The sequence below is a fragment of the Sabethes cyaneus genome, chromosome 2 (assembly GCF_943734655.1).
Source record: "Sabethes cyaneus chromosome 2, idSabCyanKW18_F2, whole genome shotgun sequence".
Taxonomy (NCBI): Eukaryota; Metazoa; Arthropoda; class Insecta; order Diptera; family Culicidae; genus Sabethes; species Sabethes cyaneus.
The window spans coordinates 242110790-242125829 of NC_071354.1; the positions used below are offsets into that span (position 1 = coordinate 242110790).

The following is a 15040-nucleotide window of genomic DNA, read 5'->3' on the forward strand; positions in this document are numbered from 1 at the left end:
TACGGTAGTAACTGGAGTTCTTCGCCCAGTAGTTTTCCGTTCCGGGAATCTTGTGCTTCTGCAGAAACCGTTCGATCAGATTTAGCGTCAGCAAACTCTGGCTGAAGACCAACATGCGATCGCCGAGTTTGATACTTTCCACCAGAATGTGGAAAAAGATCTCCATCTTCGGCGAGCTTTCCATCAGATCCGGCACGTAACCCTTCATCAACTCGAACGCCCACTCGTACGGGATTTCATCCTTATCTTTGCTGTCCTTATCTTTCCCGTTTGCCGTTTTAGTGCCGGCCTCTTTAACACCATCTTTCGTTTCCTTTCCTTTGCCTTCGTCTTCGACCTTTGCCGGTTCGTCCTTTAGTTTAGCTTCATCACCTTCCGATTTCGGCTCGATTGCTGCTACCTTATCACCGTCCGCTTTCTTACCGTCAGCTTCATCCGAAACAGTTTTAGCAACGTCCTGCTGCTGCTCATCCGCAGTTTCGGACTTTACGTCCGCTTCCGTTTTAACATTTTCCATTTTGATTTCCATTTTGACATTTTTATCCTCTACCTCGAGCGGTTCCGTTTTAATCTCACTCTTAACCTCGGTCTTAAATTCCTCCTTAATTTCCTCGACCTTCGTAATGAGTTTGGTATCCATGTCGACTATCTCGGTTGGTTTTTCCTCCTTCACATCCATCAGGTCCGGTTTGACGACCGGTTCCTTGAGATCTTCCAACGATGGTTGATCGGCGAACTGGGCGTTCGCTTGCTGCTGCGTGACTGCCGGATCGACAGGGATATTTGGAACGGGTTCAGCCGTTTGTGGTGGCAGTTGGTACATTGGATCGACCGGAGGAACCGGAGCCAGCTGCTGGTTTGGATCCCACTTTTGCTCTTGTCCCATTGGCGGTGGAGGTTGCTGCTGTTGTTGCTGTTGCTGCTGCGCAGCAGGCGGTGTTCCGTACTGATTGTATTGTTGATCCATCGGCTGCTGGGATTGCTGCTGCTGCTGCTGCTGCTGATCGGGATAGCCATACTGGTTGGTGTTTCCATAGTAATTTCCATTGTAGGAGTTGTTTGGTTGCTGTTGGTAATAGTTGTTATTGCCCCAATAGTTCGAGTTTTGATAGTTGTTTGATGAGTAGTTATTTTGATAGTTCTGATCGTAACCATAGCCGTAACCTTGATTGTAGTTGTAATCGTTGCGGCCGTAGTAGTTGTTGCCATAGTTTTGATATGGATCACCGGATGCATACTGGTTTCCGTAGTTGAAATTGTTCGGATCCTGATTCATCGTTCCTTGATTATAATTGTATGGCGCCGGTGGTGGGCCAGTCGAAGGGTTCTGTTGATAACCTCCTTGTTGATTTTGATAACCTGGGTACATGTTAGGCTGCTGCTGCTGTTGCTGTTGTTGTTGGGGATAGTTTGGGTATTCTTGTTTTACTGCATTGGGGTCTAGTTCAGTTTTAATTGTCGGTTCTGCAGCTGGAGCGACCGGTGCTGTCGTCTCCGATGCTGGTGGATCTTTTTGCGAAGTGCTAGGACTGACCGTAGCAGCTGGTACCATTTTGCCGTCCTTTCCGATGGCTTGACTTTTCATTGCAAGCTCCTTTTTGGTAGTTCTAGGCTTCCGGGGGGTTCCATCTTTTTTCAAAGCCAATGGCTTGGGGGGTTTTGGAGCCGAAGGTTTCTTACCGGGTTTTTTCTTTTCTTTTTCTTCCTTCTTTTTCTCGGGAGCTGGTGTAGGAGCAGGGGCAGGAGCAGGAGCAGGAAGAGCGGGTGTTTTTACTGGCTCGGGAGGAGAACCCAAAACAACGGGTGGTTTCTTTACGGGTGTCGCTTCAGCTTCCTCTATTTCCAAATCCAAATCACGTTCACTTTGCTTTAGGAAATTATACAAAACATCCGGATGGTTCCAAATCTTGCAACAGACGGCAAACGCTTTCAACGGGTTCGGAACGGCCTTCGTGCGTACGACTTCATTCATGAAAACCGTATACAGTTTGCGTTGAAACTCGGTCATTCGGATTAGCAAAACGTACTCCTCTTTTTGCGGCAGGCTTGTCTGCAGAACGGAATGGGACCGTCGTTGTACGAAACCCAGCAGCAGCGAGTGTAAAACATGAGCCCTATAGCGCATAAGTTTGATATCCTGCGGAGTGGAATCGATGCACTGCCCATTCTGGATCGGGCGTTCAAACATGTTGCTAAATTCAGTCTTTGTTCCGAGATAATTTGGCCGAACAAAGTCCACCATGCACCAGTACTCCAGAAGGTTATTCTGCAGCGGATAACCGGTCAGAACAATGCGTCGTTTGGACTTGATCTGTTTGAGTGCTACCGAAATGCTTGCGTGCGAGTTTTTAATCCGATGACCTTCATCACAGACGACCAAATCCGGCCCAGGTTTAACCAACGCCTCGTGGATTTCATCAAACATATTCTTCTGCTCTTCGGTAGATTCTTTCTCTTCCTCGGCGACCGCCGGTTCACCCTTCTTCTTCTTTTTCTTCTTAGTCATCTTCTTCTGGCTCAGCAGCCGATACATCTCGTAACCGATCAGCAAAACGCCCCCGCTTTTAGCCCACTCCAGAACAACCTTCGCGCGGGACTTGAGCGTCTTATGACTATCATTCAAAATAAAAATTTTAAAGTTCCTCGCTCGTACTTCGCCATGATTTTTCAGCGCGCTCGCTTCCGGATCCTCCGGCAACCAAGTATTGAACTCATTCAGCCAATTCTGCAGCGTATTGATAGGCATAATGATCAGCACCGTCTTGGAGCTCGTGTGTCTTAAAAATATATCACAGAAGCAGACCAACTGCAGCGTTTTCCCAAGACCCATCGAATGGGCCAGAATGCAACCGAACCCGGTCGAAGTGTCGTACCGCTCGATCGACTCAATAATATTATCAAACAAAAAGCGCACACCCCCAATCTGATGCGGTTTAATAATCCGTGCAATTTGCGGAGCAAGAAATATGTCCTCCTCACCTTCAGCGTGCCCCACATTGATCACCACCCGACCCTGTTCATCCGGAACATTGTACGAATCATTCACATGCAGTCCACTGTTCTGCGGATCATCGTCCGAATCATCCTCCGGTTCTTCCTCATCGTCGGACAACACAATACAATCATCATCCGACGACGAATCGATTGTCACCACTTCCTTCTTCTCCGGGGGCGGCAAAATCTCCGCCTCACTATCCTCCTCCTCATCATCCTCATCATCGTAATCCTCCTCCGAGTCGATCATATCATCAAAGGCTCGCACCGGTATCGACGGGATCTGTGCCGCCAGTGAAGCGCTCCCAGCGCTGCCAGCGGAAGCCTTCACCGGCGCAATACTGACCGACGGTGTCAGGTTGGTCTGAATCGGACGCGCCTTCGGCGGTCTGCCACGTGTTTCAAACGGATTCTTAACGTAACCCACCCGCACCGGTGTGGAAGTGCCCGGTTGTTGCGTTTTCAAAATCGAAGCATGACCCTGCAGGAACTGCATCACCTTCTGTTCGGTCTTGTTGGTTTGCCGCTCCAGGGCCAGCTGCCGCTGTACTTCCCGAATGATTCGCTGCTGCTCCTGAACGCGAGCCAACCGTTCCAACTCCTGCCGCTGGGCAGCCAACGTGGAAGCGTCCAGCTGATTATCGTCCATCACTTCTTTGATGTTTTTCCGCAGGTTGGACACCTTTCGCATTGCCGCATCTTTTTTCGTGATTTCCAAGGAAATCTCCTCGGTACATTCTAGCTCCTTGGCCCTACTGGCGCTGCTGGCATCAGTTTTCGAAACCGGTTTAACGCTGATTTCACCCATCTCTTTTAGCTTTTCGGAAATATCAAAGTCCATCTGCTGCGAACCGCTGGCGGTGGCGGCGGCGCCGCCCGAGGTGGCTGCCGTCGGTTCTTCCGCGTCCGCTGGTTTTGGCGGTAATGCTAAAGGATCTTTTTCTTCGACTTCTTTCTTTTCGGAAGGGGCCGTCTCTACCGATGCTGATGCTGGAAGTGGTTCCTGTTCAGGTTTCACAGCAGGAGGAGAGGGTGGTTGTTCCTCTGTCACTGGTGGATTATTAGGCTCTTCTTTGGGGGCCTCCTCTGGAGGTTCAACTATCGGCATCGCCGGTGGCAGAGCTGGTGGTGGTGGTGGAGGCGGCGGCGATGTGTGTGGCGGGGTAGACCTTTTGACCTGCGGAGCAGGTTCTGCCTTTGATGGTTTATCGTCAAGCAGATTCGATATTTGAAAGGAAGATTTACTGGCATCGTTGGCAGTGCTGGCACTGCTGCAAGCCGTGACGACGGGAGAAGAAGCGACTGTAACCGGCGGCACCGCCGGTTCCAAGGAACCCAAACTAGGAGGGGAAAAGATGTCCCGCTTTTCGGCTTCCAATTCCTGTTTGGACTTTTTTATTAGCACATTATCTAGAATTTCTATTTTCCGTTTCGGAGGAATCCCTGAAGCACTATCGGTGGAATCCTGCCCGGCGGAGCCGGGACCAATCAGCATATTTTTATCGTCTCGAATAGAAACAGTCTTCGGCTCGACGGAAGATGGAGGTGAATGTTTTTCCGGGGACTTTTGGAATCCTGACGGTAGAGAAATTGAAGCAGCCGGAGGAGGAACTGTCGTCGCATTTTGGTTACCATTGGGATATGCAGGATAACCAGCAGTTGGTGGCATGAGAGAGTGGTGGCTACTTACCGGCGGGTACCCACCGGCAGCGGCTGTCTGATGATGATAGGCAGCGTGGCCACCGTAGGGCGGTTGATGGTGGTAGGAATGCTGATACGAATGGTAGGGCGCATGCATCGTGTACGGATCGTAATGGCGTGAGGCAGCGGCTGCTGCTGCGGCAGCATGATGATAGTAAGGGTCCTTTGTATGATGGTGATCCATCATTGTGGGTGGGGCACCGTAACCGTAGTGTTGAGCGTAATGACCGCCAGGGGAAGGTGTTGCTGCTCCGGGATGCATCGGAGGTATTCCCGTCGGTGGAGGTCCCACGTCACCATCGACATCCGGTTTGCCTTCTCCACCCAGAGGACCCGGGGGATGATTACTGCCGGAACTATCCATTGCATAGGATTATCGATTATTTCACCGCATTAATCATTTTAATTATTTTACAAATATCTGAAACAGAGAAAGACAGAACATAATTTAAAATGCCATTCAATGTTGAGCATCAAAATGAACCTCCCAAACACCCACCGCCCGCTCGGGAATGGAACGACTGCAATCGTGGGAGGAGGTCTGCAATCGAATCCGACTGAATTGGTTTACTTTGCTCTCCTTCTATGTACAAGTGACGAGAAGTGCTGTGCTGTATGACGATTGCTGTTCCATCCAGCGCGCTATACATATGTGAAATATTTCATCCATGCGCATTTCCACATTTTACCAGAACTAGAGCTGGGATTATCATCGACCGAAAGGACAACAGATGCATTCCTGCCGGAGGTTTGTATATATTATAATTCATCAGTTAGGATTTTCATTCGTGCAGTGGGCGCAAACAAGACCTCAGCCAGGGCAACGGTTGACCGGCGGTAGACAAATGACGACAAAAAACACCTCACAACTGCAGCACACAACACAGATCGAAACCGATTCCGAGTCCGACGACAGGTGATGACGATGACGATGATGGCTGTGTTTGCATATTTAATATTTATATACATATAAATAGGTAGTGATACAATAAGTTGCGGGCGAAGCGAATCAAATAAGCCAGACTGCAATATAATAATGCTAGGTGGAACTTTTTTTTTTCGGAAAATTATATTACCATTTGCAGTGCGTGGCTTTTTTCTGTTCTGGGGATAGCAAAGCTTTTGGCTTTGTGTCCGATACCAGCTCCGAGTTAGTAACAGACGAACGGGGCTCGAGTAACAGCAGCACACTGCGAAACTTAGAAAATGTGATGTTTGCACATTATCTGGATGGTTCTCCAGTAGGGGGAAGAAAAACAATTCCCGGAATTTTCTGCAGCCGCTGGGAAATCGTCATTTTTGCAAAGACATTCAATTTATTTTGCAATTTAAATTGCTGTCTAATATTACGTTTAGCACAAAAAAAATGAAACCTTTTTTTTTCGAGATCATTTCATGTTATTTTACAATTTTGTCATCCTGAATTGGAAAACAAAACCGTCAGTCAAGTAGGTAAATGGCACGACATCGGATTTCGCGTAGTTTTCTCGGGACTTCACACACTTGGATGTCATGACTTATTTTTTGGGTACTTAAAATAGCCTCAAGTTTGCTGGTGTGGCTGAAGAATCCTTTTGCGTGATGCAGTTCAGGATTTCATTGCGGTTGCTGATTCGCGGTTAGTGCATGGGTAATCACCTGACGTAGGGTTCTTGTAGGTATATTCGGCTCATTAGGCGGTAACCTGACCAATATTCAGGAAATACGTTGAAGCTATATTTATTCGAGACAAGATTTTATACCAATTGGTAGAATAACATTTACAGAATATCTGAGTGCATTTTTGTTTTAATAAAACGCTATTCAATTTGAGTTTTATAGTCGCCAGGAATGATGAAGTTGCTGCGACTATTTTAGGCCCATTTCTATTGTGCTGTCTGTGCTCTTTAAATTTCCGGCAGGACGGAAAAGCCTGCATGGTGCAAACCAAAACAGTTATAAAGCAATCCCCCGAATAACTCAATTCGGAATTGTACTGCGCAGGCGCCCACCGTAATTTCTTAATTGCGCAATTAACATTAGAACTGATTTTTGGCATATTGTTCGGGGGATTATGCTTGAACACTTCTCTGGACAAATTGACCAAAGAAACCCAACGATATTACCGTACATGCCGTGATTCGTCCGCCGTGCGGGAAGTTGTAGAAATCCTTAACTTCTCAGGGTTCTTAGTTGTATCTGTAGGCGAATACTGTTGAGCAATGCTGGGCACTCTGTTCTAGCAGTGAGGACGTCAGACACAAGAATATCACGGACAACCGGAATGGATCCCTCCAGGGAAGGTGTCGAAGAGCAAAGCGCACAAACCTCCGCTGTACAGCCTCGATACGATCAACTCCATTTTGGTAATGTGGATTCCAAATTTGGCAGCAATACTCGAAAGATGAACACACCAGTGAACAGTATAAAGACTCTAGACAATAGATGTTACTGAAATCCTTAGCGAACCGGAACATGAAACCTTGATTTCTAGAGGCTTTCCCGATTACATATGAAATATGCTGCTGGATAATTTAATTTAATTTATTTCACCATCTTCGACTACGTCGTACAGATTGTTTACTTAATAACTAACTTAAGCCTCGGATTCTACTACTAAACACATTTCTAGACAGAGTAAAATCGAACACATTACAAACATCGTTGAAGGAACGCAAGCAGACATTAAAACAATTATTCACACCATAATTTGTTCTGTGGAATTGGATGGCCAATAACGGTGGATTGCGAAGCCGACGAGGAGGTGCATTCCACGGTATCTGGTACAGGAGTTCCGGGCAATCCACATTGCCTGTTATTAGGTCGAATATAAATAGACGCTGCTGTTTGACGCGCCGGACTGCGAGTGTATCCAGGCTAATCAGTTGACAACGGTCTATGTAACTGGGAAGATTGACTGGATCATTCCACGGTAGCTGACGCAAGGCGAATCGCACAAATTTCTTCTGAATCCGCTCAATCGCAAGGATCTGTGTTACGTGTGCAGGAGCCCAAACCGGGGAAGCATACTCCAAAATGCTGCGTACGAGAGAGCAATATAGCGTCTTGAGGCAATAAACGTCAGTGAATCCAGACGCATGGCGTCGCATAAAACCAAGCACGGTGTATGCTTTAGCAGTGACTCTACTTATATGCTCGTCGAACCTCAATTTAGAGTCAATAGTAACGCCTAGGTCGAGAATAGAGTTAACACGTTCCAGACAATCCGGTCCCATGCTGTATTGATGAAGAAAAACGGTGTTACGGCGACTGTATGATATTACTTTACACTTATTGCTGTTAACACGCATGCCGTTGTCACTGCACCAGACCAAGGTGAGTTGAAATAGGTGATCTAGTTTTCACAGTTTGTAGAACAGAAGTGCGCGGAACGATTGGTTAGCAACCATCGGCGTTGTTTATACATTCAACCGATTCCGCTTTGAAAATTTCGGTGATCGTCAAGGGTAACCCAGCGGGGGTGAAAAACAAATTTGAACATCAGAAAACCTCTTTTGACTAACCTTGCACCAGACTAGCAGACGATTAATATCCTCCTGTAATGCGACACAATCGGCAGGGGCACCAATCACCCGAAAGATTTTTAGATCGTCGGCAAACGATAATTTCGATGATGACAGCAGCTCGACCAGGTCATTAATATAAATTATAAAGATGAGCGGGCCAAGCACACTGCCTTGAGGGACACCAGACGATATGTCAAATGTTCTGGAGCGCACGGAGTTTACTGTAACGAATGCTTTGCGATCGGATAGGTATGAGTAAAGCCATTCGGTAAACCATGAGGGAAATCCGATGTAGTTCAGTTTTTCAATAATGAGATTGCGTGGTACAGTATCAAAAGCTTTCGCAAAATCAAAATAGATAGTATCCACTTGCCGCTTAGCTTCTAGCTCACGTGAAATCGCCGTGACGTAGCACATAAGATTTGATGTTGTCGAACGATGCTTCATAAATCCATGCTGGCTGTTAGAGATGATCGGTGCGACTGATCTGTATATAGTTGTATGGAGTAGTTTTTCGAATACCTTGCTGAGGCTGCAAAGTATGGATATGCCACGGTAATTGGTGACCGATTTGTAACTTCCGGACTTATGGATCGGCACGATGGACGCCATTTTCCATGCAATTGGGAACGATCCACTACTGATTGAGCGGTTAAAAATAGCGGTAATCGGCGATGCAAGCGAAACGGCGCAGTTTTTTAAAAATACTGGTGGTAGACTGTCTGTTCCGGGTCCTTTCGTTGAATCGAGATCTTTAAGAGCTTTCCGAACCTCGTCTATAGAAAACTGCACTAGTGGTAGATTAATATCACGGAACGGTATATGCTCGAAGCAGTTGTGTCGCTGGACGGGTGATGCTTTACCAAATACGCCCTCGAAAAACGTAGCGAAAAGATTAGCTGATTCTGAGCTCGAATGAGAAGTTGTTCCTTCGAAGTTGACCGACGGAGGAATATTGTTGCCAGTTTTGCGTTTCTTAACAAAATTCCAGAAACAGGAGGGGTCCTGTTTAATAGCAGACTGAATCCTTTGCAAATAGTTGTCATATGTTGCGGTAAGGACAGCTTTATACTCATCCTCACGCTCCCGAAGTTTAGCTCTATCAGATTCGCTTTTAGTAAAGAAATATTGGTTGCGCATTTTACGTAGGTTGTTACGAAGGTTTCGGAGCTGAGGGGTCCACCACGGTTGCTTGAAGTTGGAGACCAACGCTTGTCTTTTTTTGGGCACAGCACGCCTAGATCTTTGATGCAGTTAGTTCTTCCAGTACCAGTGCCCAAGAGCTTGTAGTCGAAAGAGATAGGTTCTTTTTTTGACGTAGGACTACGTCTTACGGCAAGTTTTGAGATAGGGTGTCATTCCAAAAAATCGAAAAATGCGAGCGTCACGAAAAATGAAAGGTTTTGAGCGCTAATAGCTCAGCGGTTTTCCTATCGATTTTCAATATTCTTACACCAATCGATCGGAAAATCTTCTAAGAATTGACCCAAATGAAGAAAATTATGGATTCTTGATGTTGAACCTATGAAAAATTGAAAATAATGAACCTATGTTTTACCAGAATTCTCGCTTCGTGATTGGTTGGAAGATTCTTTGCGATGATCTAAACCTATACCAATTTTATATCTGTGCTTGGGAAGTAAGCCAAAACAAGTGACCAAATTTCCTCATTTCAACAAGATTTCTTAACACCGCGGTTAAACCTAGACCATTTTGATGTCCTTGCTTGGGAAGTACGCCAGAAAGAGTGACAAAGCCCCCTCGTGCCAACAGATTTCTGACGAACGCGATTAAACCAAGTCTAATTTGATGTCTGTGTTAGGGAAGTGTGCCATAAAAAATGACGCAAGTTCATTGTCCCAACAGATCGCAAATTCTTTACTGCGAGACGATTAAACCTCGGCGAATTTGATATCTGTGTTGGAAAAATGTGCTAGCTGTAGTGTTCGGTTATAATACGACTCTGTATGAAGGTGAAATTAGTCATCATCGATTCTGCCAATTTCAAAAGCAGTTTTTTTGTTTGAATTCGGTTTATGAAAATATATTCGCTGTGTTCAGATTGGTAAGAAGAATGTAGTATATACATTTTTATGAACACAATCCCGCTTTTGGGCCGAAAAACTTCTTCCGAAATTGGGCTTTCCGACGAAAAGTCAATGACTGTTAGTTTCCCGCGAATACGCAGGCTTCCCGTTTCATTAGAAGTGTATTGAAAAGATGTGCTGTTGATAAAATGGGATTCAATTGGTAAAATTGCTTCAACGTGGGGAACCATGGGTAATAAAAACAATCTTTAATTTCAGTATGGTAGCAGGAAAGCAATAGTTTGTGTTCTTGATTTTGTTAAATTGTTTTCAAATGCACAATCTTTTGAGAATTGAACGTATGCAATGTTACTACTTTGATAAATGTTATATACAACGCATGTAGTATGTATATATGTTGCATATAGCATGTATACATGAAGAATCGAATGATTACAAGCATGAATACATGCTACTATCACTACAAAGAGACTTACGTAGTCCTGCGTCACCTATATGCGGTCGTGTCTTGTACACAACCCCTCTGATTTTTTTCTTAAGAGTGATAGGGGCACATTTACTCGGATTAACTTGCATACGGTTTGTGCAACACCCGTCTGCATAGCTGTCTAACTGTTGCTGAAGCAAGCATGGCGACGGCGATAGAGCTGATACGATAGAACGAGACAAACGGGAAAGTTTGAGCTTAAAATTCACATCATTTATGTATAGAATGAATATCAACGGTCCTAGGTGGCTGCCTTGGGGAAACCCAGATGGAGCAAAAAATTCATCAGAATAATTATCACCAATTTTCACTGCTAGCCGACGGCCAGTGAGATACGAACGCAACCAACTGATAACTCTGCCGCCGAATCCTAGCTTTTCCAGTTTGGCTATGGCAATCTCGTGGTTAATGCTATCCAACGCTGCTGTTAGGTCAAAATAAACTGCATCAGTTTGCTCAGAATGATTATAGCTATCTGTTATATAAGAAGTAAACGATAAAAGGTTGATCACAGTAGAGCGCTTTGGCTTAAATCCGTGCTGGTCCTCAACAACATACTGTTGGCAAAATCCAAAAATGCGATCCAATACAGCAAGCTCAAAAAGTTTACCAACCGAGCTCAGGGCAGATATACCACAATAATTTTCAATGTGCATTTTATCCCCTTTTTATAGACGGGAAACAAAAACGAAGATTTCCAAAAATTCGGAAACGTGCCTCTAGTCAAGGACATATTGAATCATATTATCATCTAACTCGATTTGGGACAGCGAATGACCAAGAAAGGGTACAGATTCAGCAGCAGATTCAATTGTTATAGGTTAAAAAGGGCCGAAAAAACACCTCTGAATTCAGCTGCAAAGAGATCAATAATCATCTGCGGTTTTCTACCTTCTACCCCTATTCGAGACTTTTTTGTGCGATTTGAGTACTGACAGTCTTTCATTTTGCGCGTTCTAGGTTGCTTGGTACTCAGATTTTTAGCGCCCATATTTGGCGAGCGCCAGGGATAGATCGTATTTCAGCCGAAATGCTCAAAGCTGACCCATCTTTGTCAGCTCAGATGATGCATCAGCTTTTCAACAATATTTGGGAAACCGCAACTTTTCCGGTGGACTGGATGCAGGGCATATTGGTCAAAGTCCCTAAGAAAGGCGACCTAACGGAATGCGGTAACTGGCGTGGCATCACGTTGCTCTGTATTGCTCTCAAAGTACACTGTAAGGTAATCCTCAACCGGATCCAGGAGAAGATCGACGCTACTCTCCGGCGGCAGCAAGCTGGATTCCGTGCTGGCCGATCATGTGTAGACCATATCACAACGCTCCGCATTATATTGGAGCAGATCAACGAATTCCAGGACCCTCTTCTGCTGGTGTTCGTTGACTTCGAAAAGGCGTTCGACCGACTCAATCACGAAAACATCTGGGGCGCACTTAGGCGTAGAGGAGTTCCAGATAAGCTAGTCCATCTCATCGAGGCTCAGTACGAGGCGTTCTCGTGCAAGGTTTTGCACGACGGCGTCTTGTCCGACCCCATAAGGGTTACTGCTGGCGTGAGACAGGGCTGCATTTTATCACCGCTTCTATTTCTCATCGTTATGGATGAGATATTAGTTGGAGCAATTGACAGTAGACCAAATCGAGGATTGCCTTGGAATCCTCTAACGATGGAGCAGCTAAATGACCTCGACCTAGCCGACGACATTGTCTTGATCGCACAACGCCGAAACGATATGCAGAGCAAGTTAGATGACCTCTCCGAGAGCTCCCAAGCAGCAGGTCTCACAGTCAATGTAGCGAAAACTAAGTCTATGGTAGTGAACACTGACAATGCCACCAACACCACAGTAGCGGGACAACAAGTTGAGCAGGTAGCCGCCTTTCAATATCTTGGTAGCCAAACAACGCCCGATGGTGGTACCAAGACTGATATAGCCACACGGATCAGGAAGGCCAGGGTGCCTTTGCAGGTCTGCGAAACATTTGGCGCTCAAACCAGATCACTCTACGTACGAAAACCCGAATCTTTAATTCAAACGTTAAATCCGTACTGCTGTATGCCTGCGAAACGTGGTGCGTCTCAGCGTAGACAACGCAAAAACGGCAGGTATTCATTAACCGGTGCCTGCGATACATTATTCGTGCCTGGTGGCCTGATAATTGGATATCCAATGATCCAGACCCAGAGGCTCATGGCGACGGAGCTTAGCCAATGACATCCGGGCTGTAGACGAGAACCTGTCCTGGCGACAGGTAAAAGCCATGGCGGGTAACCGTCAGCAGTGGAGATCTCTGATTTCATCCCTTTGTTCTGCCGGACCGGCGGACATGGACACATAATAAAAATAAAATACAACGAATGGAAACATTACCGTTAACGGAAAATTAGCAGTCATTAACATTTCGTCGGAGTGCCCAATTTTGGAAGCAGTTTTTGGGCTCAAAAAAGGGACTCTGTTTTTAAAATGTAAATACTGCATTTTTCTTGCCAATCTGAACACAACCAATATATTTTCATGATAAGAATTTTTGTTTCAAACAAAAAAAACTGCTTTTGAAATTGACAGAATCGATGACGGCTTATTTCACCTTAAGTGAGCTATGGAAACAAAAAGAATTGACATACATTTTGGAAATTGCAAAACTGAACGGATACAAGGAAAGGACAATCCAGAACATTATTTCCAAGAAAAGAAAAGACGCATACAAAAAATCACTTACAGCACTAACACCAATAACACCAGAGCTTAGAGCTAAGTGAGTGGCAGTAGAATACAACGAAGACATGACACGCCTTCTCCGTCGAAAAATGAGGAAATTTGGAATTGACCTTGTCTCACCAACCGAAACTACCATCGCAAAACTTGGGATTGGGATCAACTAAAGACCCGATTGAAGAACATAGAAAATCCGGGATTTATGAAATTAGCTGCCCACTTTGCGAAAAGGTTTACATCGGCCAGACTAGAAGAAATCTGGAAACACGTACTAAAGAACACTTGGCAGAGCGCAGAGGTAACAAAAGCTAGCGGCTAAGTGGCTAAGCTAATCTTCAACGACAACCATCCACTAACCATTGACAACGCAAAAGTAATAAACAACGAAGATGGATGTAACGGAGAGTTTAGAGATTTACAACAGATGCTCCTCCACTTTACTAAACAAAGACCCTGTGTTTGAGTATCCAAGCGCCCCCCGTTGCGCTTGCCGATACTGAGTAGAAAGAGAATAGAGAGAAAATGAGTTGACGCGATATAGTTAAAGTTACCAATACCTATGTACAAAAGAAACCGTTAGCAAGAAAATACGAATAAAGCATTATTCCTCTTTTGTCAGCAACCGTGTTTGGTTTATTCCGTGCGACGCTCGAAGTTTTCTCAGTCCAAGTTGATTATTGGTTGATGTAGATTTGAATAATACATTGCGACTTTTCTGGGAACAAGAGGAGCTTCGCCGCAAACCGCCGATGACTCCTACGGAAATGAAGGTACTTGAACACTTCAAGTCTACCTTGTCTCGTGACGAAAATGGGCGCTTTATTGTTCGATTGCCATTCGACGATTCAAAGTCGCCACTTGGGGAATCTTTGACAGCTGCTAGGAGGCGGCTCAGATCTATACAAAAGCGATTCGATTCCCAACCGGAGTTCAAGCAGGAATATGAGGTCTTCATGCGAGAATATTTGGAGCTGAATCATAAGGAGGAAGTACCAGCTGATCAGATTGGAAGGGATCCAGCGGATTGTTACTATCTCCGCATCATGCCGTTATCAAAAAGGATAGCTCTACGACGAAATTGCGCGTCGTTCTCGATGCCTCCTGTCCAACATCCTCAGGAGTATCGCTAAACGACCGGTTGCTAGCGGGCCCAAACAACAATGAGGATTTGTGGTCAGTATCTCTTAGATTCCGTTCACATCGTATAGGTTTCTGCGGCGATGTGGCAAAAATGTATCGTCAGATCTGGGTACACGAAGCTGATCGTGATTACCTACGGATTTTGTGGATCAATGCCTTTGGAGAGGTAAAGCATTATCGTTTATGCACTGTTACTTATGGAACAAAGACGGCACCATTTTTGGCAATACAAGCGATGAGAGAGGCAGCGGAATCCTACAAGGAGGTTTATCCGAAAGCAGTTGAACGAGTTACAACGGATTTTTACGTTGACGATTTCGTTTCGGGAGCCGATAACGAAGCAGAAGCCAAACAGCTAAAGGAGCAAGTGACAGAAATATTATCTTCAGCGGGTTTTGACTTGCGTAAGTGGTCGTCCAACAAGGAAGCACTCGTGTCAGGGGAA

General features: G+C 45.4%; 1 protein-coding gene across 1 annotated transcript in view; it reads right to left on the reverse strand.

The window, feature by feature from the left end:
* LOC128736833 (uncharacterized) overlaps positions 1 to 15040 on the reverse strand; it is a 49719-nt gene that overhangs the window by 13012 nt on the left and 21667 nt on the right. The window contains exon 2 of the mRNA XM_053831327.1: positions 4 to 5116. Within this exon, the coding sequence (XP_053687302.1) occupies positions 4 to 5059 (5056 nt within the window). The 5' untranslated portion in view covers positions 5060 to 5116. The remainder of the gene's footprint in view (positions 1 to 3; positions 5117 to 15040) is intronic.